Source organism: Streptopelia decaocto (assembly GCF_964273445.1).
Source record: "Streptopelia decaocto genome assembly, chromosome: Z".
Lineage (NCBI taxonomy): Eukaryota > Metazoa > Chordata > Aves > Columbiformes > Columbidae > Streptopelia > Streptopelia decaocto.
The window spans coordinates 32,788,419-32,816,024 of NC_138657.1; the positions used below are offsets into that span (position 1 = coordinate 32,788,419).

General features: G+C 35.2%; 1 protein-coding gene across 1 annotated transcript in view; it reads right to left on the reverse strand.

Annotated features, from left to right (window-relative positions):
* Nucleotides 1–694: 694 nt before the first annotated feature.
* Nucleotides 695–27,606, reverse strand: part of CNTNAP4 (contactin associated protein family member 4) — a gene marked incomplete at both ends in the record, with an annotated part of 249,687 nt that continues 222,775 nt past the window's right edge. Inside the window, 9 exons of the mRNA XM_082075208.1 lie at nucleotides 695–888; nucleotides 4,695–4,766; nucleotides 5,212–5,430; nucleotides 14,532–14,619; nucleotides 15,587–15,720; nucleotides 17,082–17,306; nucleotides 18,801–19,040; nucleotides 21,981–22,199; nucleotides 27,130–27,300. Coding sequence (XP_081931334.1) covers nucleotides 695–888; nucleotides 4,695–4,766; nucleotides 5,212–5,430; nucleotides 14,532–14,619; nucleotides 15,587–15,720; nucleotides 17,082–17,306; nucleotides 18,801–19,040; nucleotides 21,981–22,199; nucleotides 27,130–27,300 — 1,562 coding nt within the window. The remainder of the gene's footprint in view (nucleotides 889–4,694; nucleotides 4,767–5,211; nucleotides 5,431–14,531; nucleotides 14,620–15,586; nucleotides 15,721–17,081; nucleotides 17,307–18,800; nucleotides 19,041–21,980; nucleotides 22,200–27,129; nucleotides 27,301–27,606) is intronic.

A 27,606-nucleotide genomic window follows, 5' to 3' on the forward strand; every position in this document is an offset into this window, starting at 1 on the left:
TTGCAGAAGAGATTTTATAGCATTTCAACACATTGTACACCCTTCAGTTTTAAGTCCTGCTGGGCTTGCCAAAAAGAAGAGATAGTGATGACAGTGGTCACATCCTCAGGGTAAAGGAGCATGGTTTGTTTTGGACACCAGACTCCATGGCTCACAAGCGGATGTTGACACCAACCAACATCAGTTCAAAAGGCATTTTCAATTTGAGAAAGTAAGAGAGATCACAATAATGCAACACAGTGGAATTTCTTTAGTAACACAAAGTATGAGAATCCACCTTTCACCTTGAACAAAATTCCAGAATAAAATAAATAAATAAATAAAAGTATAGGAATAACTTCATAACAATTTTCCCATTCAAAAATCATATTCAGTATGTACGTTAAACTTCAGTTGTAGAAGGTCACATCAGAACAGCCAGAAACTACCAACAATGAAATTGGTTACAATATCTAATTCACTGTTACATAAATGTATTTACGGTATAATAGCTAAAGAATGCATGTAATTTAAAGAGGCCCCCAATAGCAATCCCCAATAGCAATCACTGAGACTGAACATATGCAGTATAATGTCTCAAATCTGCTGCATTTACTGTAGAGTGCAAGAGCTTTTTCTGTGCATTGAGAGGCCTTGGTTTAACAAGAAAGTCAGACTGTCATATTATTATAATAAATTAAATCATGAATGCCAATCAGAAGAAATATTCCTTTTGATTTTCATTGGCTGTGTTTTGCATGCTGAGCTCACTTTTCAGTGCAGATTCAGCACTGTCTTCATTTTCAGATCCTTTTGCCTCATTTTTTGAGTATATTACTTTCTTTTTATAAATGCGTATAGCTATGGCAGTGATGCAAAGTAGGATGAATATCACAACTGCTATCACACCTAGGAGAAGAAAAGAGAAAAATGTCAAGAGAAATCACAGACGAATAATAACTCATGGGCCAGCGAGCAGGACAAAGAAGGAATGACTCTGTTGCATAATGGACAGGATTGCAGGGAAGCCCGAGAAATAAGAAACTGCAGGTGCTTTCAAACCAGAAACAACACTGTAGTATAAGCCTCATGGTGATTGCTTTGAAATTTTGCACACTGAATTACACACATACACACCAAAAAAAAAAAAAAAAAAAAATCCACAGAACACTACAAATTTTGAAACTTTTGAGTGAAAGACCAGTAGGCCCTTAAGGTATTGTATCCTTCACCATCAAATGCTAGCTCTCTGCCAGGGTGGGAACAAAAGCTGCTGCAGAGCTAAGGATCTGTTCTTCAGAGTTGCCTGCCAGACAATGAGACAGCAAAGGGCACTATTATGACTTTCTCCTTTTACCCAACACCTATCAGTATTGGAAAAAGTAGTCTCCGACCCCTCAGTTACTCAAGTCACTCAGGACCCTTCCCCATGCCACATGTCATCAGGAGGGAAGGGGACATGTGTCCCATTATCAGCTTACACCAGCCAATCAGCTCTCCTATTACTGCTCCAGGTCTGGGGAAGGAATCTGGAAAGCAGAGGTAGAGCATAAGAGGGTGGGGACAAAGGTACCAATCTGGAATTCTAAACTAGGTCCTCTATCAGCTCTGTCTGTGTACAGCACAAAGTCCAAGCTTCGGACCCTTTGAAGTAAAGATGATTTCTCAGAATTAATCCCATTTATATCCAGTACTCCACACAAATTAGTTCAGAACACAGATGACTGATTCTGACTAAACAATGTAGTTAATGAGGAAAGTTTATAAAAGAAAGTGTAGAACAGTTCATCATAGGGGTTCTAGTGGCAATTGGCCAGTGTTTCTCACCACCTGTTATCAGGTCAAATGTTTATTATGCCTCATAGAAGAAAATCCATCTCTGTTTGACTGCCTTTGGAACATCATAATGAGATGAAGAGGTTTTCACAACCTCCACTAGCTAGAGCTCACATTTCTGTAACTGCATAACTGCAATGAATGGGCTCACTTCATGCTCAGAGTGAAATAATACAATAGGTTTCAGTCCTCTCTTTTGGTTTCTGGAACTTATTCTGACATCCTGGAGTGCTTTTGCTTTGCATGGCTACATGACCTTAGGTTGATAAGTAAAGAAGGCCCCTGCCTACACAGATGGTAGTGAGCAAGCTTCTTTTTCCAACAGCTTTAACGGCCCCATCTGGTAGGGTGAAATCATCAGTACAGCTACCTCCATTATTGTGGTCTAGTTGATCAGTTATAGAGCAAAGGGGCAGCAGCATAAGCTTTATACAGAGTATTAATCAGGTACCATATGTGCCACATATCTAACATATGAGACACTAAATGGAATGAGCACTTAGTTTTAAAGGCAGCTATCTAAGATTTATTGAACTGTGACCAGGCAATGATGCTCGTAGAACAGCAGATTAGGAATAGCAAGGAAAGAGATACTTCCCACAGAGACAAGTATAACCTTACAGACTTCCAACCCATCTCGTCTCTTCCTCATTCATCCTCTCATGATGGTGTCTGGCCCTCAAATTCATGAATCAGAGGTTGGGCAGGAGAGGAATTTGAGGAGAAATGAAATAGAAGGGAAGTTGAAAGTGCCTGTTGAAGAGGCAGAAAGCAAGACTAGGCTGCAGGGACAAAAAATGTACAAAACAGTACGGGAAACAGTTACAATGCAGTGGTTCAACTGTACTAGATGAAGGAAGAATCTGCTGTATAACTTGGCTGCTATTGCAAGAAAAATGAAAATATGTAATCCTTTAGCACTGTAATTTTTTTTAAAAACAGACCATCTTAAATTCAGAACTTGACATTTTTCTCATTCTCTAATATGAGCAGTCATCCTTAATAACAGGTATGTAAACTTTTTTTGTGTGATGTTTCCTTCTCTGGAACAGAATCTATAATGTGATAAAAATCTGTTTCTTATTTAAGTTAAATAAAAACAGGCATTCTTTCTTTCACACTACATGCCCCTTTTAAGGGCTCATCTATAAACTTGCCTTGTCTGAAGCAGCTAAATTGGCACAATTCTCAGTTTTACTCATTTAAGGGTACTTACTTTAAACTATTTCTAAGTGTTGTGTAGCTTGCTTTATTTTGACTTTCAAACAACCATAGTTAAGCAATAGAAAAAATATAAGTGCATGTTCTCAAATGTGTTTAAAAACAATAAAATTCTGAGGTTATGATTATCTTAAAAAGACTGCAACTATTATAACTTGAAGTTAAAAAATGACTATGTTTTTAACACTAAAAAATCCTCACCCACACTAAATGATGTAGCACATAAATTGATCTTTATGTGCAGATACTTACGTAAAATCATACTAATTTTTTAAAACAGCAAACTAATTTTTGGCAAGCTTAGAACTCAGAAAAGAACGCAGAAACTGTATTTTTAAATTCTGACCTCATTGAATTCAGGGGTAAAATTCTCAGAATTTGTATGTATAAAAATATACAGACATAAGTATTGTTTTACAAGCAAGAAGCTTCCATATTTTTATTACCACTAATTATAGTATCTTTAGCAGTACTCTTTTAAAGGTCATTGACCATTCAGTGTGCTGTTAGCAGGCACTGATCATAGCAGGTACCATTATTCAAATGCCAGACATGGACATGACTTCAGGTTCTTATCTTAACTCCACCTTGCATGGACTTAATTTTTTTTTTTTTTTTTTTCTCAGTGAGGAGCCTTTGTAGCTTTATTCTTCAAAATCCCACTATATAATTTGTCTGCTGAGGTTTTTAAAACCCATAGAAAGGAAACATATTCATAATTTTAAAGATGGAGGGAACGATCTTTCCCTCTCTCTGCCCTCTTTCAGTTGAAGTAACTAATGGAAATTGAAACAGTGAGCTGTATTGCAAAATATCATCTTAATGAGTGAAAACTAGCCTCCTTTCCTCATTTCCTCCCAAGAGAATATCACCAGAAATTTTCACAGGGGAAGATTGTCACAAAAGGCAATACTATACCTTGAAAGAAAAACAAAAAATGTACTGACATAGCCATACACTTGCCCCCATACTGGTGACAGGAATTGAAGTTCTCCTGAGAGTCCTCAATCACAAGTCCTCCCTATTAAGAGTCACTTGAGTAGTCTTCATTCCTGCTAAATAGGCAGAACTGGTAGGCTCCCCCACTATAACAGAGATAGATCTTGGCTTAAGTGATAGTCTGTCCAAGGGTGTATTGCTTTCCAAATGTGAAACCAGAACGAAACTTCCCTCAGTCTGCCAAAGCGGTGTTAGACCCCATTTTCTCAAGAAAAATCTGTGTTGCTCAAATCTATTAAAAAATACTTTGAACTTGACTGCATAACAAAATGCAATTTTTTGGCACAGTCAAGGAAAAAAAAGATTGTTCTTTCTTAATCATATCCTATTTGTCACAACATATCCAAGTACTTTTTAAAGTAACAGACACTAGCATCAGGCAAGCTGGAAACCTGTTCTAAGTATCTTGTGTTTCAGCAATATGTTCCAATATATTGGACCACGGGTGGCATAAATTTATGCAAAAAAATATTAGTGCTATTGAATGTATTTCAAAACAATGCTTGATTTTTGTCTTTCTACCACTTTTAATAAAACGAAGTATTTTTTTTCTAGTTTCCTTATACATACAAAACTAAACTGACTTCACTTCAGCACAGAAAGCTTCAACAGTTTTAAGAAAAAAAAGATTCCCGTGGAGTTGTTACAGTCCCTATTACCTCCAATAATTGCAGAGTCACTTCGTATTGCATTAACTAAGGGCTCTCCCTCATCTATTGGTCCAGAGTGATCTGCAGCAGAAAAAAAAAAATAAATAAAGTGACAGAAAAATAAAAGAGTTTTCATAAAATTCTCACATTGTTACAGCTCATGTATAGTATGTTACAGTGGCAGTAGTGTGGGTCTGTATGCATGCAAAGAAGAACAGTGATATAAACAATAATTGGCAGAGAAAAAGAGAAACATTCAGAGAAAAAGACAATCATTTTTCAAACTACTCCTGAGATGTTAAACCATATAGAAATAAAAGAAAACAAAGCAGAACAGAACAAAAAAAAAAAAAGACAAAAAAAACAACAACAAACCAAACCAAAACAAAAAAACACACAAAAAAACCCAAAAACCCTACAAACAAATTTAACAAGCCCACCAAAACAAAATAGTTGTGATTCAGGTCATGAGTACTCTATTTAGGTTTTGCTTCAGAGATCAGAACAAGTGATAACCATATGCTACCTGCAAATGAATGCGTTGTTTCACTTGATGTTGAGTCAGCTCCACTTAAAGTACCACAGTTGGATTCAGTGAAGCGTCCCTTTACAATGACGGGGGCTGAGCTGCTGTGGTGCAGTGCAGCCTTCAAAGGAGCAATGTGGTTGAACTGCACTGAAGAGAGACATCCAATAAACCCCTGAGAGTTTGCCTTCATAGTCTCCTCGTCTACATCACTGTTTTCTGTTAATCAAAAGGAACAGAGCACAATTAATCATAGTGCAAATGTACAAAATAAAGTGACAGAAGAATAAATGAATAATTAACCTGTGTTCCTTTGAGTATATTTGAGTTACAGCAACATATGTAGATTCACTGAATCCCTTTCTTGTCTGGCTTTAATGAAAAGACAGTCAGATACATTCAATCCTTTATTTTTTTTAACAGATGACAGTTGCTAGTCTGCTGAGGGAAATGCTTTTTACTCACTATAACAAGTTCCGAAGCAAAAAAATTCAAATGTAACTGAAATATTTGAATTCAAATATAATATTTTTTCATTCTGAAAAAAAGTTAAGGCTGAAGCATGCACTCATGAAAAATACATCTTTAATTAGATTTCTTCTCATAAATATATATATTGTTTGTTTATATTCTTTCCACAGATTCATATATCTAGTCTATCATACCACCATCAAGTCTGTCAAAACAAAAACTTTCTGAAGACCTCACTAATGAACTAGTCTGGAGATGGAGAACAGTTTATTTACTCTGACAGTTCTAATTTAAACAAAAACTTAGGAACTACTAATTATTCAAACAGGACTCTTAGAGGAAGCGAATTTTCAATTTTGTGCAAATAAAGTGGGAATTTCATTTCATTCATTTCCATCTCCAACTTATTCTAGAATGAACTTCTGATGTTTAGAATGGCTACCATAACAATTTTGAATACCTATGTACAAGGCACTCTTAAATACAATTAGTTTAACAGTGAAAATAAGGTTAATGTGTTTTGGTAGAATGTTTCAAAATAGAACAGCACCATTTTTCTCAACTACTCTCTGCTTATTGCAGTGATGATGTATTATTAGGCAGATGGATGACAGCCAAAATTCTGTGCACCTGCACTGATGAGCTACATAAAATGTTAGATGCTTAACTGCCTCTGTTCTCTCTGTAGCATACAATGCTTCTGATGATTGTCTCATTGCACTGAAGGACCTGCTAGATCTGAAAGTATTAAGAAAAAGACTAACCTGAGGTGGCAAGGAAGAAAAATGTCTGAAATCCCTTGTGATAAAAATATGTATTTCTAAGTAGGTTCAAAAACTTCGAGTGAAGTATTTCCTATTATTTTCTAGTTTTCTATACAAACCATTTGGTAAACATTGCATGTGTATGATAGAAAAGGAAATGATATATATTAAAATCCTTAGAGTTCACTTGACTCGTTAGTTAGAAAATACTGCTGGGATAAAGTAAATTTTTTTATTAGATCAAGAAATCTTGCTAGTAAAACTGATAAGGTTTAGGGAAGACAAACCCTTCTCTGCTTTAATGCTTAAGTCAGATTTAAATGACTGAACATATCACGCACAGATACACGAACAAGTTGTTTATCAGCGACTGTATTTTATAGTAAACTACAGTTATGTATCCTGAAGCATTTTTCTAGCAATTCATTTGTAAAGTGTACATATACTTTTTTCAGCAAAGACAAAACTACTCCACTTACAATGTCTTCTTTAAAAATAACTCTAAAAACAAAACACAAACTCAGTAACTCTCTTGACTGAATTCTGCCTCAACTGCCTTTTCTCTGTAAGGCAACACTGGAAGTCAGCAGACATACAGCTCGTAGCAGCAAATATAAAGATAAGAACTGTCCAGTCAAAAGACTAGATTTCACATTTCTGCTATTATGGTGTTGAAGATTTCTGATTTTTCTGTATTCCTGTACAATCTTCACTTGTCTTAAAAATACACAAGTCCTTGATATGTTGGGTGAGCAATGGGCTGACAGGTCAGGCTGAAGGGTTAGAGTAAACAGGGTTGCATCAGGCTGTGGCCAGTTACCAGTGTATTCTCCAAGGCTCAATTTTAGGGCTAGTGCTCTTTAATGTTCTTATAAATGATCTGGATGCAAAAGTTAAATGCATATTAAGTAAGTTTGCTGATGATAGTAAATGAGGAGGAACTGTAGACAACCTCAAGAGAGGTCTGGATAGACTAGAGAGCTGGGCAATCACCAGCTGTATGAAGTTTAACAAGAACAATTGCCAGATTTTCCACCTGAGATAAGGTAATCCCAGTTATACATACAAATTGGGGGGTGAGACCCTGGAGAGTAGCCCCATGGGAAGAAAGCTAGTAGTTTGTGCTGATGGCAAGTCAACCAAAATCTCCAACTGTGTCCTGAGGTGCATCAAGCACAGCATTGCAGCTGGTCGAGGGAGGTGTTTGTCCCACTCTGCACTGCACTGGTGCAGCCTCACCTCATGTACTGTGTGCAGTTCTGTACTCTTGAACATAAGAAGGACATCAGACCATGAGAGTGTTTCCAGAGGACGGCAACCAACATGGTGAAAGGTCTCAAGGGCAAGGCTTATGAGAAGTGGCTGAGGTCATTTGGTTTGTTCAGCTTAGAGACCAGAAGGCTGAGAGGTAACCTCATCACAGTCCACAACTTCCTCAAAGTGGACAGTGAAGGAGGAGGTGGGAGCCGCATAAAAGATCATATTTTACACTAATAAACTTCTATTAAAGGCTTTTCTTAACCAGCTTTAAAAGATTAGAATCATAGTATCATAATTTAATCATAAAATAGTTTGAGTTGGAAGGGACCTTCAAAGTTCATCTAGTCCAACACCCCTGCAAAAAGCAGGGACATCTTCAACAAGATCAGGTTGCTCAGAGCCCCATCCAGCCTGACTTGAATGTCTTCAGGGATGGGGCATCTATCACTGCTCTGGGCAACCCGTTCCAGTGTTTCACCATCCTCATTATAAAAAATGTCTTCCTTATGTCTACCCTGAATCTACCTTCCTTTAGTTTAAAACCATTACCCCTTGTCTTATCATAACAGGACATACTAAAAGGTCTGCCCCCATCTTCCTTATGCACCCCTTTGAAGTATTGAAAGGCCAGAATAAGGTGTCCCTGGAGCCTTCTCCTGCCCAGGCTGAACACTCTCACTCTTTCCTCATGGGAGAGGCGTTCCATCTGTTTGCTCATCTTGGTGGCCCCCACTATGGACCCTCTCTAAAAGGTCCATGTTTTTCCTGTACTGAGGACTCCAGAGCTGGACACAGTACTCCAAGCGGGGTCTCACCAGAGTGGAGTAGAGGGGCAGAATCATCTCCTTCAGCCTGCTGGGCACGATTCTTCTGATGCAGCCCACGATGCGATTGGCCTTCTAGGCTGCAAGCACACATCGCTGGATCATGTCCAATCTTTCATTCACCAGTACCCCCAAGCGCTTCTCCCCAGGGCTCCAATCAATCCCTTCATCCCTCAGTCTGTATTGATACCAGGCGTTGCCCGATCCATGGGCAAGAACTTACACCTGGCCTTGTTGAACCTCATGAGTCTCACATGGTCCTACTTCTTGAGCTTGTCCAGGTCCCTCTGGACGGCAACTCATCCCTCAGGTGTGTCAACTGTACCACTCAGCTTGGTGTCATCCACAAACTTGTTGAGGGTGCACTCAATCCCACTGTCTGTGCCACTGATGAAGATATTAAACAATACTGGTCCTAGTACAGACCTCTGAGGGACACCACTTGTCACCAGTGTCCATCCAGACATTGTGCCATTGACTACTACTCTCAGGGTGTGACCATCTAGCCAGTTCCTTATCCACTGAACAGACCACCCATCCAATCCATATCTCTCCAATTTAGAGAGAAGGATGTTATGGGAGACAATACCAAAGCCTTTACAGAAGTCCAGATAGATAGTCCATCGTAGAAGGCCACTAGATTGGCCAGGAAATTAAAATTTTACTGTGTTATTACTATATTAATTCTTAAATTCATATAGTAGAAAAAGTTGCATAAAGAGAAATGGACCTTGTTAAAACAACTGTTCTTTAGTATGTGCTTCACTGCAGCGCTTTTTTTGAGAGTACCCAGACATTATTGTTTTAAAGGGCTGATTTTCAAATTAACAATTTGAATTATCATTATGTTTTTACATATCAGTTGAACACAGTGAGAGTTTTGCAATTCCATGATTCTTTTATTAATACAACTATAATTACTTAAGAAAACTATGCAATTATTAATAATCCTCAAAAATATTCCCATAAAGATAAAACTAAATTGTTTACTCTTATAATTTCAGAGACAAATAACCCAATAGAAGAAGACAATTTAGCTAGAAATAGAAAGAAATAATTTGAATACACAGAAATATAGTTTCAAATGTGGGTGCAAAATATTTTACTCTTTTAACTTAGGCCTTCTTAAGAGTCTAGTGAAAATCTGGTTTTATTTATTATGGAAATAACCCATTTCTACGTTGTTGAAGATGACCATATTTGGCGTGATATCTTTGTTCAAGTGAATTAGCTTAAAATCACACATTCTCTTAAGTTGGTGAAAACCTGTCTTTACCTCAGTTGCCATGGAAAGATTAACAACTCTTATTGAAGAAAAAATCACCCACAGCTCCCCACTCCCATGCTGGGGAAAGCTCTGAAGCTTTAGCCTCAGGAAATACGGCTTTCCTTAGCAGAAGTAATTACTTCCTCAGTGGGTTGCTGTAAAAAGAGAGGTTTCTACAGCCTTCTCACCATATGGTGTGTTTTGAGAGAAAGTTAACTTAGAAGGAAAACAAAAACCTAAGGAGCCCTTTGGCTTGTATCCTGTGAACTCTGTCGCTGAGTGTGCAGTTTCTCTTCCCTCACAATTTAACCTTCACATATTTTCTGAGTCCCAACACAGCCTAGCTCCCTATTTCATCACAGTGTTGCATAACATAAATTCAGAATTCTTTAAATTGGAAGGCTTAGGTTCTGGGAAGTGAGGAAGAACACAGATTTTTTTTTCTTTTTTTTTAATTTTTTTACTAGCTCAGCAACTCTCAGGTTTGCTTCCAACAAAAATAACTAAGTTATGTACAACTCCAGAAGAGTTCAGAGAATTACTTAGCCAGCTGAAGATAGCTCGTAGAAAATCCATAACTTTCTGGCCTGCCTTAAAACTTGTGGGTCCTTCCCCAACAATGTTTCAAAGTACATATTTCATATTCTGTTACCCCTTCTTCTGTTTAGATTGCTTCAGTGCAGCAGCAAACAGTCATTTTTTTCCACTGACTTCACAAAGTCTCCTTCAATCTCTAGACATGACTTCACAAGAATCGGGACCAAAAGCAGTCAGATTTACAAAATAAACAGCAACTCTTCAATAGTGTCTCCCCTTTGAAAGCAAGAGATATATAACATATGTTTCCTTCAGGACAGATCCTGTAAATTGAGCTAAATTGGGCAGTGTGCCCCCACAGGTCACTGCAACTCTGTGCTTCACACTACTGTGAAGATGCAAAGCCATCATATAACTGAAGAAACTTCTACCTCTTCACTTCTGTAACAGTGTGGTTTCTTTGGAAGAGACAACATTGGTCCTGATCAAAAGAGACTATTTCCCTAAAAATGTACATTTCATTACATTGCATCAAATAGATTTTTAAGTAAATTGATGCAAGCTTTGATATGGAATTTCATAACAGAGAAAACAAAACTTTTAGTTCTGTACTGTTCATTGGAGTATTGCACTTACATGAGTGTGACTGCAATAGGCTACTACACTTCAAAACATTATAAATTCCCAATTCAACTTTATTATCGATTTGCAGGGTTTTGAAATATTTCAAACAATTTTCTTCTAGTAGTTTATATTTCAACTAATATTGCTTTAGAATTAGGCTTAAACAATCATTCTCTTTTTCATTCTCTGTGCAATTCTACACACCAGCTTTTTCCTGGACTGTGAGTTCTATAAGGGAAATCTATATTTCAAAGATAATGTACATCTCTGTTTAGAGGTCCTTAGTTATTTTTCCAGTAAAAAAAAAGGTCAGCTACACTGTGAGTTTTCCAAACAATCACAAGTTAGGATTTCTTTTTAAACACTGTGAATATGATCTTCAATGTTAATTATTTGATACGTTTTAAGCTACATAACATTTGGTTACCATAATTATAAAAACAATTTTCACTTTATGCATGTTATTATATATTCAAAATTATTTTTCAACCTGTTCTAGGTAACACCCTCAGAACTGAAAGCTACAGACATCTAATTGATGGATAAGGAATTAACTGGATGGTCTCATCCAAATAGTTGCATGCAACAGCTCAATGTCTAAATGGAGATCAGGAACAAGTGGTGTCCCTCAGGGGTCCAGAATGGGATTAGTATTGTTCAGTATCTTTAGTAATGGCATAGGCAGCAGAATGGAGTGCATCCTCAACAAGTCTGTGGGTGACACTAAACTAAGTGGTGCAGTTGATTCACTAAAGGGAAGGGATGCCATCCAGAGGGACCTTGGCAGGCTTGAGGAGTGTGTCAATAAGAAGCTCATCAAGTTCAGCAATGCCAAGTGCAAGGTACTGTACATGGGTTGGTGCAATCCCCGATATCAATACACTGAGGAATGAATTGATTGATATCTGGATCCTGGGCTAAACAAAAAGAAGCATGGTGAGGAAGGTGAGGGAGGTGATTCTTCCCCTCTATTTAACTCCTCTGAGACCCCACCTGGACTACTGCATCCAACCCTGTTGTTTCCAGCACAAGACAGAAATCAACCTGTTAAAGAAGGTCTAGAGGAGGGCCATAAACATAGTCAGAGGGCTGGAACATCTTTCCTATAAAGAAAGGCTTAGAAAGTTGGTGTTGTTCATCTTGGAGAAGAGAAGGCTCCAGGAAGACCTTATTTCAGCCTTGCAATATGTAAAGATAGCTGATAAGAAAGATGAAGAGATATTTTTTACAAGCCTCTGTATGACTGGACAAGGGGTAAGAATTTTAAATTGAAAGAGGTTAGACATAGATTCAACATAAGGATTTTTTTTTTTTTTTTTTTTTTTTGTGAGTCACTGGAGCAGGTTTATTTAAAAAGCTGTGGATGCCTCATCGTTGGAAGTGTTCGAAGTCAGATCATAGGAGGCTTTCAGCAATATGATTTAGTGAAAGATGTCGATGTCCCTGCCCATGGCACAGGCATTGGAACTAGGTGATATTTTAAGGTCCCTTCCAACTGAAACCATTCTGTGCTTCTATGTTCTTACACATCAGCCTATTAAATTAATTACATTTGAAATATCACATTCAAAAATCTCTCAATTCATACCCCTGCATATCTAATTTTCTAAACAATGATAGGTCAGAAATCATATTAATTATACTTCTCTTTTGTGACATTGAAATAAAGATTTCATGAAGTCCTTTTTTCTAGCCAAGATTATATATAAGAGAGGGTATATTTGGAGCCAGGTTTTGTACATATTCATATGTGCAAGCATGCACACATATGTGTGATAGAAAGAGTTAAACTCTAATTTTTACTCAGAAAAAAAGCAGAAAATTAATTTCATACACATTTTGTTTTGGATTTACATTGCTTGAATGTAGACAGAAGTCAGACTTAAACTGGTGGAGACTTACTGCCTCCCACCCAGTGGCATAATGGAATATTTCAGATAATGTTTTGTTTGACAGTGGAAGATTCTTTATGAATACATAACATAAAATTGTTTTTTGATGTAACAGTGTTTTTTGCTGTCATAGCCAGGACAGTTTTTCTGGGTCTGTTACAATGACAGAAACATTGATTTACCAAACCTGTTATTTCCAAAGGTACTATACAAAGAGTGGTAGATATATGGATTCTGGAGGGGCACCTCAGGTACGTAGTACTAAAATTCCTCTAAACTAAACCACATACAACTGAACATGAAGAAAACACTTCTTTGAATTTCTGGTTTAGGGTAGCCATTATATAAATATGAAAATAGTTCCTATAACCTTGGGAGAGTGAGATTACAAAAATATTGTCTACCCTAAGTTGAGATGAAAACTAAATTTTTTCTGCCACATATCACAGTTTTAAAAATGTATTTCTAAAAAAAGCCTTTGTTAACGCTTTAGCATACTTGAATAGACTTTTAAAGAATGGGAAACAACCACTCCTTTGCAGGCCATTTACTGGCATTTACAAACACCAAAGAGTTATAAGGGGAAGCAGTTAATTTCCCAAATCTTGTTTTAGAAAATGGTTCATAATTTCCATTAAAATTTGCTTGTATTAAAAAGAATTAAAGAATTAAAAATAATTGTTTTCAGTAATGGTGATAATCTTTGTTCCATATGAAATTATAAATATTTAAGTTTTATAAAAGATATCACTTGTACTTTGACAATCTTATTTATTCTACACTTAGTTCAAGACCACTGTTGGAAGAGTGAAAGTGATCAGTCTAACTACAAAATGGTGAAAATTCAGTATAGCCTTAGTCACAAACTATATCACAAACTACACCAGCTCTGTTCTCATATTGTTGTAACAGAAAGTGCTATTAGAGGAAGAACATGAAATGGACCTTGATTTCTAATGGGAATGTAGCAACACCAACTTTAAATTACCATAAAAGAAAGAGAAACATCCTTTAACTTTTCACAAGCACCGCACCCTCCTCTATCATTGAGTTTTCTCAATATGACAAACACAAAAATAATAAGATATTGTGAATTTTACTTAAGGCTATTTATTTAACAAAAATAATGATATGGTAATTCTAGGTAGGTAAATTCCATTGAGATCATTGGTACAGAGAAACAGACAGCTTTTGATGAATCATCACTAGACAAAATATTTTGTGATAGCTTAACCTGTTTTCAAAAAAGTAACTACAACAAAGTTTTGTTGATATCACTTTGTCCCTAACTGCTTACATAAAAATCTAGTTAAAGAAAGTTTTTCAAATATGGTACACAATTAATAGTGTTATGTGATATTTGTGTATTATTTCATAGTGATTTTCATTCTGAGAGTAAAAAAAAAAAAAAAAAGGCTGTTTCATAATGCTTGATTGCAAAATGAGAGTAAGAAGTGTGAAATTATTTTTAATGGAACCTGGATGATCATTTTTCAGGAAGTATTTAACATAATTGCATTTGTATTTTAAAAATACTCAAGTTTCTACCTTGATTTTGAATCAGTGTCTAATTAAATCCAAGACAACAAATGTCTTTCAATGAGATTAGGGTTATTATTTTTTATGTGCCATGATAACATTTTGATCTATGATTTAGAAAACCCTGTTGTGTTCCACTTACCTAAAATCTTGCCAAGTGTGAGAGACTTGATTGCGTTGAATTCTGTGCCTGAAGACAGAACAAACTTCATTCTTTCATTCTGGTTAACCTGCAGAATGGTGCAATGAAGAACAAAGTAAAGTAATGGGAGAGATGTTAGTCAAAGCTTGTAAAAAAAAAAAAAGCAGATAATACCAAGGTTAAAAATAAAAGGAGCTGAGGAAGGCATTTGTTAATTACATCATAGAAACTAATTGAGAAATAGATGATCAGCTTCCTCAGATCACTTATGATAGCTGTGACAATGAAGTATCCCACTTAATGAGCCTTTCTATAACTTATTTGTTTGGTTTACTCATTCTTTCCCATCTATAAGACTAATAAAAATTCTAAACTTTCAAAAACATGAAAAAGTCTCTATTAATTAAAAAAGGCACTCAATGTTTAGTTCATAAAGATCAAATATTATGCTGTAAATGTCCTGCCTTCCAGGGTACCTCTAGAACTACTTGTCTTCAAGCCTATACCTAATTAAGCACACTCAGCTTTAGCCTCAAAACAGGGTTTTTTTTTAATTTTAATCTAAAAAATTAAGAGTTATTTATATGTTTGTATCTACTATTGGCAGAAGAAGTATTGCTGGTTTATCATCAATTTTTCTCCAAAAAAATAACAATATTTTCCTTAATAGTCATATTCCTTTGGTGTAAAAGGGAACAAAGAAAATTAGACAAATAGGCTTAATTTATTATCCAGATGGTAATATATTTGTACTGTAGCTTCATATGCAATTTGAAATTAAAAACAAAAGGCAGGACCAACCCAGATGACATCAGTCATATACATTTCAAAAATTGTGACACCAAAGTGATTGTTTAATATAGACTTTCACTGTGTATTATAAGTCTGATAGCAGTTACTTTATTTACTTGAAATATTAAAACACAGTTTATTTGGGGTAATCACCTTGTAACAATTTTCTTCGTTTTGCTTTGGATCTTCTATTTTTATGATTATCTCCTTTTTTGTTTGTTTGTTTGTTTGTTTTTGTTTTTTTTTGTTTTTGTCTTAATTACCTCTACAAAGAGTATTTCCTCCTCTCTGTTAATCTTCACATGTTGCAGTTGTCCATCAGCCATGTTTTTGATATTGATGCTGAAGATGTCAGGATCTTGATGGCTATCTAGCTTATACCTGATTTGTAAAGTTCCTGCAGGGAGAAATAGAGCGAAAGGTATAGTACACTACATACACAATGGGCAGTGTAAATCATATACGATGCCTCCTGCTTCACAGGTGCATTTGAAGAGCAAAACATATATACGATTTATTTAAGTAATTGACTACAAGAAATTGACGTAAGTGAGAAATGAAAGAAGGCAACAGGATAAGTAGTAGCAATGTTAGAAGTAGGATGCAGTGGCAGATATAGCCATAAACTGTCACAAATCTGAATAATTAGTTAAAATTTGTGATTAAATTTTGGTAAGTACCTTTATAATTAATCTGAGAAAGATTTGATCTGGTAGCTCATAACAATGTGACTGATCAAATAAAACCAGTACCTTACAAGTACTGTTCTTGATTACTGTTTACACTGTCCACTCCCAGTATACTGTCTATACACATATCACCACACAGAGACCCATTCACAGCAGAACACAAAGCTAGCCTGGTTTCCTGTGAGAGATTGTCTCCCAGCTGTAGATGGACTACAGCTTTCTACTCATCCTTTGGAAAGGAACACTCAGACCAGACCCAGGCCAGCCATGAGTAAAATATGTTTCACCTTACATGATGGGAAGTATGCTACAGTTATTCTAGACCCAAATCTGTATCTGCGAAAGCACAGAAACTTCTCTGAGCTTAGAAACACTGTGACTGCAAAAGTCTTCGGGGCCTTTTAAAACAAATAAACAAATGAACAAACAAACAAAAAACCCAACAATTATCTATTCAGAGAAGAAAGAATGAAAAAGAAAGATCCAACTAATGTTTAATGCTCAGCTTAAATGGAAAAATCAATTACAGTATTTTCATAGGTATATAAGTAGCTTACGAAATTAGTTGAAAGAAATGACATCTGATTAATTTGGAAAATGTATAATGTACTTTCAAGTGTAGTTTATTTCATTATTTATCATGAGGATGGCAATTAATATGCTACTTAAGTAGCATATGATCAGATCAGATGCATTTTGAGTTTCCTTTCAATGTTTTTTTTAAATTAATTCAAAACATTTTACTACATTTCTAAAAGACTTCCAGAAACAGTTTTGCCAACATGATTAAACCAAACCAAACCAAACCAAACCAAACCAAACCAAACCAAACCAAACCAAACCATAACAATAACAATAACTAACCAACCCCCCAAAAAAAACCAAACCAGTCATAAAAGGTGAAGTTACAGTAGGAGAAATGTTTTTCATGTGGAGAGCATTGCTTGGTGCAGCTGAAAATTCAATATATACCATTTAAAGCAACAATAAGACAATGTTTAGTTTGTGGTTCGGGCCTGGGAATCAGAGTGAATCTGAGCTGGCAGCTATGACCTATCCCAGCACTCACCGTTTCTGGTAAGAATGACTGAGAGGTACTCCTTGTAGAAGGAGCTGACATAAAGCAGTAAGCTTGGTGTCCGTGTTGTTCGGAAGGCAAATGTAATTGCTTCCCTGTTCAGTGTCATGTCAGCATAGAAGGAAGAAGCATGTGAACTAGAATTTTTAGCTACAGCATAGTATTCTTGAAAATTGTAAGTCACGGAAGTGCCAGTCCCAAAATAGGCCGAGATCTCTGAAACAAAAAGCAATTCAGTTTTTATATATCATACAAAATAAGACTAAAGCTCCAGAGAACAGAAAAAAAAGTATTCTTAACTGTTGTGATAAAGCTGAAAAAGAAATTTAAGTGGAACTATTATTTAGACCTATAGAGAAAAATAAGACCCAATCTGGGCTAGAGAAAAATCCCAGTTAGACTTGTGTCTCAAATATCTGTTGCATGAAGGAGTGTTTCTTTTATCTAATTTCAAACATGCTTTTTGCTTTCTTTCTGTTTACCCTTCTCCTCAAGCCCAACATATCCTTTCTTTTACGTGTACTGCTACTACAGAAGAAAGGGTGCAGCAGCTTGGTTAAGCTTGGTTAAGCTTGGCCACACCTGAAACATGTATGTGGGAAAAGAGACTGGTCAGGTGAGAGAAAGAAAAGGAGACTACAAACGGGGTTATTGTCTTCTTATAGATGAATTGCTTATAAAAGGCCTCTGTATTTCTGATATATGTCACAGCCATTTTGTGCTAAAAGTAGCTGTCTTAGACTGTCCTATTTTCACAGACAATCTCCACATTTCATGAAAAAAACTAGAAATTTCTGTAATCTGGCTCAGTATCTTTGACAGAAGGTGACTGAAGGTTATTACTATAGGTCATCTCACAATTTCAGCAACAAGTGCCACTCTGCTCTGCAGATAAATAAACGTGGAGTGTGACCATTACTCTCTTCTGTTGGCATAGGAGGAGGGAAGTATCATATCTTACTCAGTGGCATTAGCTCGACATTGATAGATATGATGGACTTCACACAAGTCCTTGTAGAGGCAGTGATGACTGGCTGGATGTGCTCACTAATTTAGAGTAACATGGAGTGTTTGCATTTAAGTCACCGAGTACTTTGCAGGATGTATTTAGTACATGGAGGAAGCAAATAATTTTTAGGAGATCAGAATTACCAAAAGTTCTAGATAAACTTCTATTGTTAAAATTCAAACTTGACGGCTTGTGATCATCTACTGGTATGACACCATTACCAAAGAACTCCTTTAAAATGGCTGAAAACATGGGCTCAGTCCTGTCTGATAATCTCACTTTCTTCTTACGTTAAAAAGAAGCTTAAAGTTCATGTGCTTCTTGGTTTGTTTTCTAAATTTAGTCTTAATTTTGCTATTAAGACTTGAAAGAAAAAAATACAAAAGTTTATTCAAAAAATTTGGTTCCTAGCTTTAGTAGAATGCAAAATAAATAAAAATCAAAATAATTATGCGACTTTAAAGAAAATATGTTGATCCTCTCAGATAATGTGGTTTCTGCTTTTAATAGTATAAGTTGAACATACCTCTGGAAGACAGTGTTTAACAAAACTTACAGTTACTGAACAAATTCAGCTTATGTTAAGTAAAGCACAAGTATTTTGCAAGCATTTAAACATATCTTTAAAGACTTGTAAAGATCTTGATCGGGACTGTATTGTCCTGTTTTCAATAGTTGATAAAGCTAAAAGACATCCTTACCTTTATTACAGAATGGTCCAGCATAGGCAGAGAAAGTGCAATCACAGGAGAATCCACTGTATTTCTCTCTACATTTTCCATCATTGTGACATAGGTTACCATAGCTGCTACAATGTCCAGGACAGCCTGGTTCAACTCCTGGAGTTATCTTTGCTCTCTCTTCCAGGTCAAGGGCCATTCCATTCAACTGTAATGAACGAATACACCCCAAAAATCCTTTCTGCCTGGATGCTGTCCCACCTGAAATAAATCCATGTGAGCATTTAAAAATTTAAAAGAATTGAAGTGTAAAAACTTCCTTATTTTTTACAGCCTCTGAACAGTCTTCTATGAATTTCCAAGACACAAGCTTATGCACTTGAAAATATTTATTAGTAGCTTTAAAAGCATATCTGATTTCTTTTATTGTCAAGTAATTAGAGCGATCACTTGAACCTTTAATGGGAACCAAGGATTTTGCACAGTAAGATATCAAGCAATGATACATATTTCTGTTAATTCAGAAAGCAGTAACACACAGAAATTAAGTGCTTGTTTTGTTTTATTTTGTTTGTGGGTTGTCTTTTTTTTTTAATTTTTGATTTATATAGAGAGGAGAGGGACAGGGACAGGGACAGGGAGAGTGTTTTAACCTGAGGAGATCACAGTCCTAGTATGTTATTAACTGACTGATGGATAACTATGACAGGTACTCTGTATATGAATTGAACTCCACAGAGTGCCTCTGCTGGTGTCGTTTTTAGGCCACTGTATGTCTAATTTTTCTCTAAATCCTTTCACTGGCTTGAGCAGACAAGCCTGAGTCTGTATGAGTGGGCTGTCACTGGAAGCCATCAAACAGTAAGTTTCATTATTCCCTCCACTGAAGAAAATTATATTTAACTCTAGAGATTAAAATACCTAATAAATAATTGGGAGTTATAAATAGTTGCATTACGCTAAGGACTGGTTTAATTCTAACCCCAAAAACCTAGAGACTGTATAGACTCACATGACATTATTGCAGTTGCAGAAACAGATTACTTAAAAAAAAAAAAACAAAAAACAACTTGCTGCAGTTATAACAAACCCTTACAAATTATATTCAGGAAATGTTTAACACAAGTGATTTGAATTAATCACTATCATTTATCATGTAGCACTTTGAAAACACTGTTTTGACTGAATGAAATTAAACAAATGTCATTTTTATTAGTCCCGCTCCAAATTTTTTCAAAATAATTGTACAAACTCGTAAAGGATTTCAAGGTACACAGTACTATAGTGAAAGGTATTTCCTTTTACTCCCAGGACCTTCAAGAATTTTCATAGAGGAAAAAAACCCCACAATATCAGAAGAAAAACAACAGATTCACTCTTCTAACACAATAATTTACCTGAATATTGTCTGAAGGAAACAAGCTAGACAGCTTGCTTGTAGATAAATCAAAACAGGTCTAAAATTGTCAGCTCCATACAGGAGATGGATGTGTATAAATTTAGTAGAATTTGTCATATTATGTGACAAAATATCACTCTGTTCAACGAATGGTCAATTACTTCATAAAAAATTGCCAGAAAGTGAAACTGTCAATATAGGTTAGTACAGTAGTACATTGTTTGGGAGAAATGTTAGAATCAGAGACCAATTAATAGTCAAAATCATTAGAAAACTGATTACACTTGATATTATCATAAACATCTGTAGAATTAGACAGTGTTTTGGTCTTGTTTCACAGATTAGTTCAAACTGATATAATTTCGACTGCTTATATAACAGCACTTATATGTTAAGTTAGTTAAGTTAGAAGACAGCAATATAATTTATTGTGGTAGAGTAATCAGAAATCTTCTAGTCCTTAATAGTTATAGTCCACTAGTGTAAACACAAATTAATTTTAAGACTTGTCCTAACTCCACTATAGCTAATACCTTGGATATCTTCTTTGTTATAGAATCCTCTTCTGTGATTTAATCAAAATATAAAATTCTTCAATGTTTGGTCTATGTTCCACCTTCTACCCTTGATGCCTTTAGAAGCACAGGTCAGAATTCCAATCCCAGAATACAAAGGTTTCCTCCCATTTAACTTTTTCATAAGGATTCACCGTTTCTGTGGCTACAGTTTCAGAACACTATTCCTCATAACTGTTATCCTCCTTCACGCACAGCAATTAAAACGTATATTCATTTCATATAGTGTGCCTCACAGCAAATCTGGATAAAGTTCTGCATATAATTAGGGCAGACTTTACTTGCTGTTATACTATATGCCATACACATTCACCAGAAACTAATAAATTAATAATAGGATGATATTACAGGAAGACCACTATCATGTAAATAACATAGTTCTACATAGGTCTATGTAACAGCTAAATTAACTTTTTTTTTTTTTTCTTATTCCATTTCTACTTTCCCAGTGTTTTACTGAAATACATTAGTGTTGTATTTGCAAAAGTACAAAGGCAGAAACATTCCATTAAATCTTTTTCCATTTAAGCTTTCACAACTTAAACAGAACCAACCGGAGATCTGGATTTTTCATTGTTGTGTGAAAGCAAACAATTGTTTCTTGTTTCCAATACTAAGTAAACAGTCTGGTTATTTCATTAAACGTGTCAGCAAAAAGCAGAGGAGGAGATCACAGATTCATAGATTCACAAAATTGTTTGGATTGGAAGGGACCTTTAAAGATTATCTAGTCCAACTGCCACAGCCAGGGATATCTTTCATTAGACCAGGTTGCACAAAGCCCTCTCCAACCTGACCTTTAACATCTCCGATGCTGGAGCATTCACATGTTTTCTGCACAATCTGAGAAATTGTGGATGAAGAGAGACAATGAAATTTTCCTGAAATTAAAAAAAGTAACATATCTTCCCCTAGCAGATGACATGCTCTTAAAAAAAATCATGCATATGGAGATCCTTTTGTTGTTCTTCAAACAAGCCTCAAAAGAAGAAAACTTTGATTGAAAACTTGTTCAGTAATATCTATATGCTAAGGCACTGAATTTGTAATCTCAAAGTAGAACTACATCTCCATGGATTTTTCACAAAGGCTCTCACCTCATGCAGACTGTTTTCAGAAGATCTAGTTACCATGTAATCTTTTTTTTTTTTTTCCTTTTTAATTTTTTTTCCCTTTTCATATTTTTGTGATGAAAACTAGGAAAGATTTTGTTAAATGAGTGCATACCTACAAAAAGCTGGCTGTTGAGCTGCAAGCGAATATGGCCATCAGGTGGAGCACTGTGAGACCTTTGAGGAAGCTGATCTACTTGTAAGGATGCCTCTTTGATATTTCGTTCAGCCTTCACATAATGCCACTGGTTGTCGTTTAAGGAAGTGAGTGCTTGCACTGTTACTTCACTAGGTCCATTTCCAACATCGAATGAAAAAATCACTTCGGACGGAGCTAGAAAGACGACAGTAATAAAGGACATTCAAATTATTTCATAGTTAATTGGGTGACAAAATCATTAAGTGGCACAACAAGGTACTTCAAAGTCTAGTCTACTAGTTCATGGAATAAGTCTGATTATTTTAGGAGAAAAGTTTACTTCATTGGGCTATCCCCCAAGTTCATTCTTTTCACTCACTGACAGTGGGAACAGCGATTTACCAACAGCATGACAATCAAACTGTTTAGAATACCCTAGAAATCACAGTAGTCAAGAAACAAAGAAAAGTGTTGGCTTTGTTATGTTTCAGTTTGGATTGAAAACTTCTCCCACTTACATGCTAATTGATTATTATTGTTAACCATATTTAATTATTCACCACTATAACCCAATCGACATCTTCTATGGTCTATTCACATATCTCCACAAAGATCAGAGGACAAATGTTGATGTAGTTTATAAGATTATGTGTACAGTAAATTAAATCAGATCATTAGTTAAGCAACTTTCACATTACATGGTTTTATAGTTTGCTTAGAAAATCATAACTGAATCTTTGTAGGTCAAATTAATAAGATGAGGAATATGCCAGAAATTTAAGATCTGAAAATTATTAATGTTCTTTCGGAAACTGTTTCTTCCACTTATTTAAGGACGTTCATGTATGAAAATAAGTAATCCCTAAAGTAGGGATTAGTAGCATTTTGAATTATCAAGGACTTGATTAAAGGACTAGAGTTCTGAGAAGATTCCATGAATCCAAGAGAAAGGTTCCCATTCATGTCATTGAACTCTGAGGGAAAAGCAAAACAAACAGAAGTAGCCAAGGAAAATAAATCAACTCGAAACAACATTTTCAAAATGTGAATTTACTGATTAAAAAAAAAATATATATATATATTTATTTGCTTTTCAGTTTCTGAAGATATACTGGACTTTTTATCACATAAAGATCCACTTTGGCCAACCTTTAGCCTGAGTAATGCCACATGCTTCAATCCCTTATGCCCTGAATCTGATTGCTATAAAGTATTTTTCTATGACAGTTGAACCTGTGAGAGAAAAGTAAAATGATAAAAAAACAAAGCATTTGTCTTTCCAAATAAAATAAGGTATTGTGTGCAATTTTTAAATAGAACATCCTCTGTAATAAATTACCTCTTCTGCTTAAAATTCAACAGTGTTTTATGAAATAATAGTGAATAACTGATGTTTAAAACCAGTTCCTCAGTAAAATGAATTTTAGGCTAAATTTGTTTAGTTTGAACAAAGTTGAGAGCTCAGCAAACACAGTAAGAGAACAAAAGCAACAGAAACTCCATGTGATTGGGTAAGAGAATTTCTGCTGAATGTTACCTTCTGTAGGGAGTTCTTTGTAATCCTCTGGATACTGTTGGAGTGAAGCCTGAAAACACAAATTCTTTTTTGAACTCACTGAATGTGCCTATTAAACAGCATATCAGAATGAGAGATCTGATAATTAATGTTACTGTTTAGATTTTAAAGGCAAGAAAACACATACTATGGATTTTGAAATAACCACTGAAATAACGAATTGTGTTAGTACCATTAAAAAACTGATATAATCTTGAAAAAAAGGAAACCAATCATAGAAGTTCCAGAAATGAAGGTCTAGGTAACAAGGATGACTCTATAGTCGTCCATTGGAGTGCCTGGAGATTGACCAGAATATGTCAGAAAAAGTGAAAAAAATAATCACTAAATTTTCTATAATATTTTAAATAATTCTGCTAAAATCAATGACACTGCAAATTTGGAAGAAATTTGGCAATTACAAACACAGTGGAGGTATGCCACAGGACACAGAGAGATGCTGAATGAGTTCTAAAATTTGTCCTCTTGCAATAAAAGACAGAGGAAAAGGTACATCCAGGAGTTCTCTTCTGGTGCAAAAATAATTCATGGGCCATATCCACCTTGGTATTACTAAAAATAATTCCAAACATTGCAGGGACTTTTGTGGCCCTAATGCATTCAAACATAGTCATAGCACAGCTATAGATTGGCAAAGTGGAGCGGAAGATGCAGCTGATGGCAATCATGGAAAACGGTCAGTGGCTGCAGTGATTAAAATGACTAACAGAAAGCACAGTCATTGAGAACCATCCAGGGTATTGGGGCTGAGTATCACATGCAGAAGCAGAAAGTGACTATCAAGTAGTACGCTACAGAAAATGAACGCCAAACACTTTCCATATAGGAAGCAACTGAATTTCACTTATCCTGGACAATAAGATGTGAATTTAGGCAGACAAAGGCCAACAGCAGTGGCATATTGGACTCTTCAGAACTATTTCCAAAGTAACTACAGAAGACCATCCAAATCGACACACTATAGTGTTCCCAATCCTAACATAAATTTTGATTTAACTCTTTGCTTCTAAATAGGAAACAATCTTTCAGTGAGCACTCAGATCATATAAAATAGTTACTCAGACTTTCAGCTAGAGGATGTAACCTGGAGTCATAGAAGTATTTAATAGAATGTACTTCTCAGAGCTGAATCAGCATTTTTGATTTCAATAACTGCTTCTGCAGAAGATTACAGGAACTCAGACAAAAATTCAAAGACGTGACAATTTTATAATTTTGTGGAAAAAATAAAAGATCAAGTATCTTCTTTAAGACAATTTACTTCTTTTGTGTTTTAAAATAAGTTAGGGTGCATACCTCTATTTTTGCAATAGCTTTCTACAATATAATACACAGATGCACTATAGTATTTACAGCCTCACCAAAGAAAACAAACAGCACTAAATCTCACATTTCCTGTCAAGATTCTTGATCTGACACATGTGCTTTGGCATAGTTAGACTTAACGTTCTAAAAATCATTATTTCATTAAGAAAAGAATTAGATATAAAGCTTGAGAGCAATCAATAAAATGTTAAGAAAAATCATTGAGTTTGCCAGTATCCAATGCCAAATATTAATGACATAATGAGTTTTAAACCATTTTGAACACATCCTCATCTTAAACAGTGACACCTGATATTTTCATTATTGTTATTTATTACACAAATCAAACATAGAAATTGATTTATGTGGAAATATTAACAGAATATGAAGTGTATGTTGGTGATTTACATTCATATCTACTATAAGGAATATATGATGATGAAATCTCAATGATTCTATAAAATATGAAATGCTCGAGGTGTTGTTTTTTTTTTTTTTTCAAAAGAGGTACTTGTGATGGCAATGCATATTGCTTTTTTCTGACCAATATTACCTCCAGTGCAAACAAACAGTCTCCATTACAAACAATCCCACAGATGACACTCGATAAAGAGTAGGTCTCCCTATTGAATGAATTAGGAAGTTTCTGGAAGTGAAGAAATATCTCTACGTGCTACAAGATAATGCGATAAACTTTTTTTTTTTTTTATGCTAAGAATACGGACTAATTCAGCCTTTCACTTTCTTTCATGCCTCACTAACCACAAGTCATACAAAAAACGTAAGTATACAGTAGCTTGGATGCTTGTGAATAAATGGGACAAGTGGTATGAATTTGTCTGTAAAATATTATTCTGAAAAAAGAGTTATGGTGTTGTGCCAATTGTCTAAATAAATTTAGTTTGCAGAAGCATTCTTTTAAAGTTTCCATGATTTAACTGTTTATGTTGAAAATGGAAAATCATTTATCACCCAAGAATATCACCATTGCTTCGGAGACTATCCAGTGAAGTGCTGACACAGTACGTTTTCTGTATTGTGTGGCAGTGAGATTATAATATGCTTTCAGCTGTTCACAGAACTTTAACAGAAGGTAGTGCATACTCTTGATAAACATGGCAAAAAAACTGTCGAAAACAGCGTATCTTTCAAATACAGCACTACTGTTTGAGATAACACAAACAAAATTGATTAAGCATTACTCAGTATTTTATAATTAAACTCCCCACAGTAGAACACAGTAGGTGTTTTCCTGCTTGTTTCAACAATCTAAGACATTAGTGTTGGCCGAAAAACTAAGCAGGCCGAACATTTTACTTCTTAAGCAGAAAAAATTCTATATTAATATTTTGTAATATGTCATATATATATATATTTATTTTTACTCTTCTCTGGAAGATAATTGAGTGTGATAACACAATGGATTTGCAAAAAAAAAAAATTAGGAACTCCCTAATCTCAAGCAAAAAGAGATCTAAAAAGCTCTCAGAGGTACCTGTCAAGTATAAGACTTTTCAGTTGATGTGACATTTGAAATGGACCCAAAAGTTTTTTGAAACAATACCTCATCATTTTAAATATTTTCCCTTTTAATAAAGAACAACTTAACACTAAAACATTCAGTCAATTAAGATAAGGCTTTCATTCTACATTAATCATCTTACTGAACTTAGTGAGATATTTAATTTTCTCTCATGCAACAAAAATGTATTCATGTGAAAAAGTCTAAAGACTTGGGTATGTACACAGAAAATTAAAAACAAACAAACAAACAAGCAAAACCGACAAACCAGAAAAATAATTATGCGAATGTGTGACTAAGCTAGGATATTGTGCCACAAAAGCTCTGAGTCACACATTGTGATTAAGTGAATCTTTCAACAGTCACATGTTATACCTGGCCTTAAAATTTGGAAGAAGAGAATTTGGTAATAGGGATGCAGTGATCAAGGAAAGGAGGAACAGTCTGAACAGTTAGAGGCTGGTTGCTGTGTACTTATATTAAGAGACTTCTGGGGCAGAAATTATCTTTGAATGGATATATATGTGTTGTCTCAATGCTAGGATTTTTGAGGGAATGATAAAGGTCCAATAGCAGTCGTAACAGTAATAAAACCAGGGAATAGTTTTAAAATATTCTCCCTTTAAGTTAATTGTAAATTAATCCAACTGAAAGTTAATAATAATAATAATAACAACAAATAATAAATAATAATAAAAACCACCATCATTCATGTTACTTACAGTATAACTCTATCCTTATGAAGTCTTGAATTCCAAGGTTTTCTAAAAACACTCCTGAGGAAGCAGTAGTTTTAAAGAAAAATGAGACATCTGCACTGAGTTCTCCATGGAAGGTGGGGAAATGCAGGTAGGATGTCTCTGTGTTGAAAGATGCTGAATTCCAAAATGTTCCTGGTTGTCAAAATGAAAGATTAAGTGATAGATACAATGTGACCTAATATTGACAGTGTAAATTCTATAAACCATTATTAGAAGGAAGTGACCAGGTCTAGATGGGATTGCAAAGTTCAGAGAGTCTAACTTCCACAGAAGGTTCCTGCTTAGTCCACAAAATGAAAAGTGGGCGTTCTTGGAGGCACAGAAAAGTGATTAATCAAGAGTAATTAAGGTCCTTGGTATAAATAAACAAAAACCAATTAATGGGAAATAAATGCCTTTCCTCTCAGCTAGACAGTCTATTTAGGGTCTGATGTATCC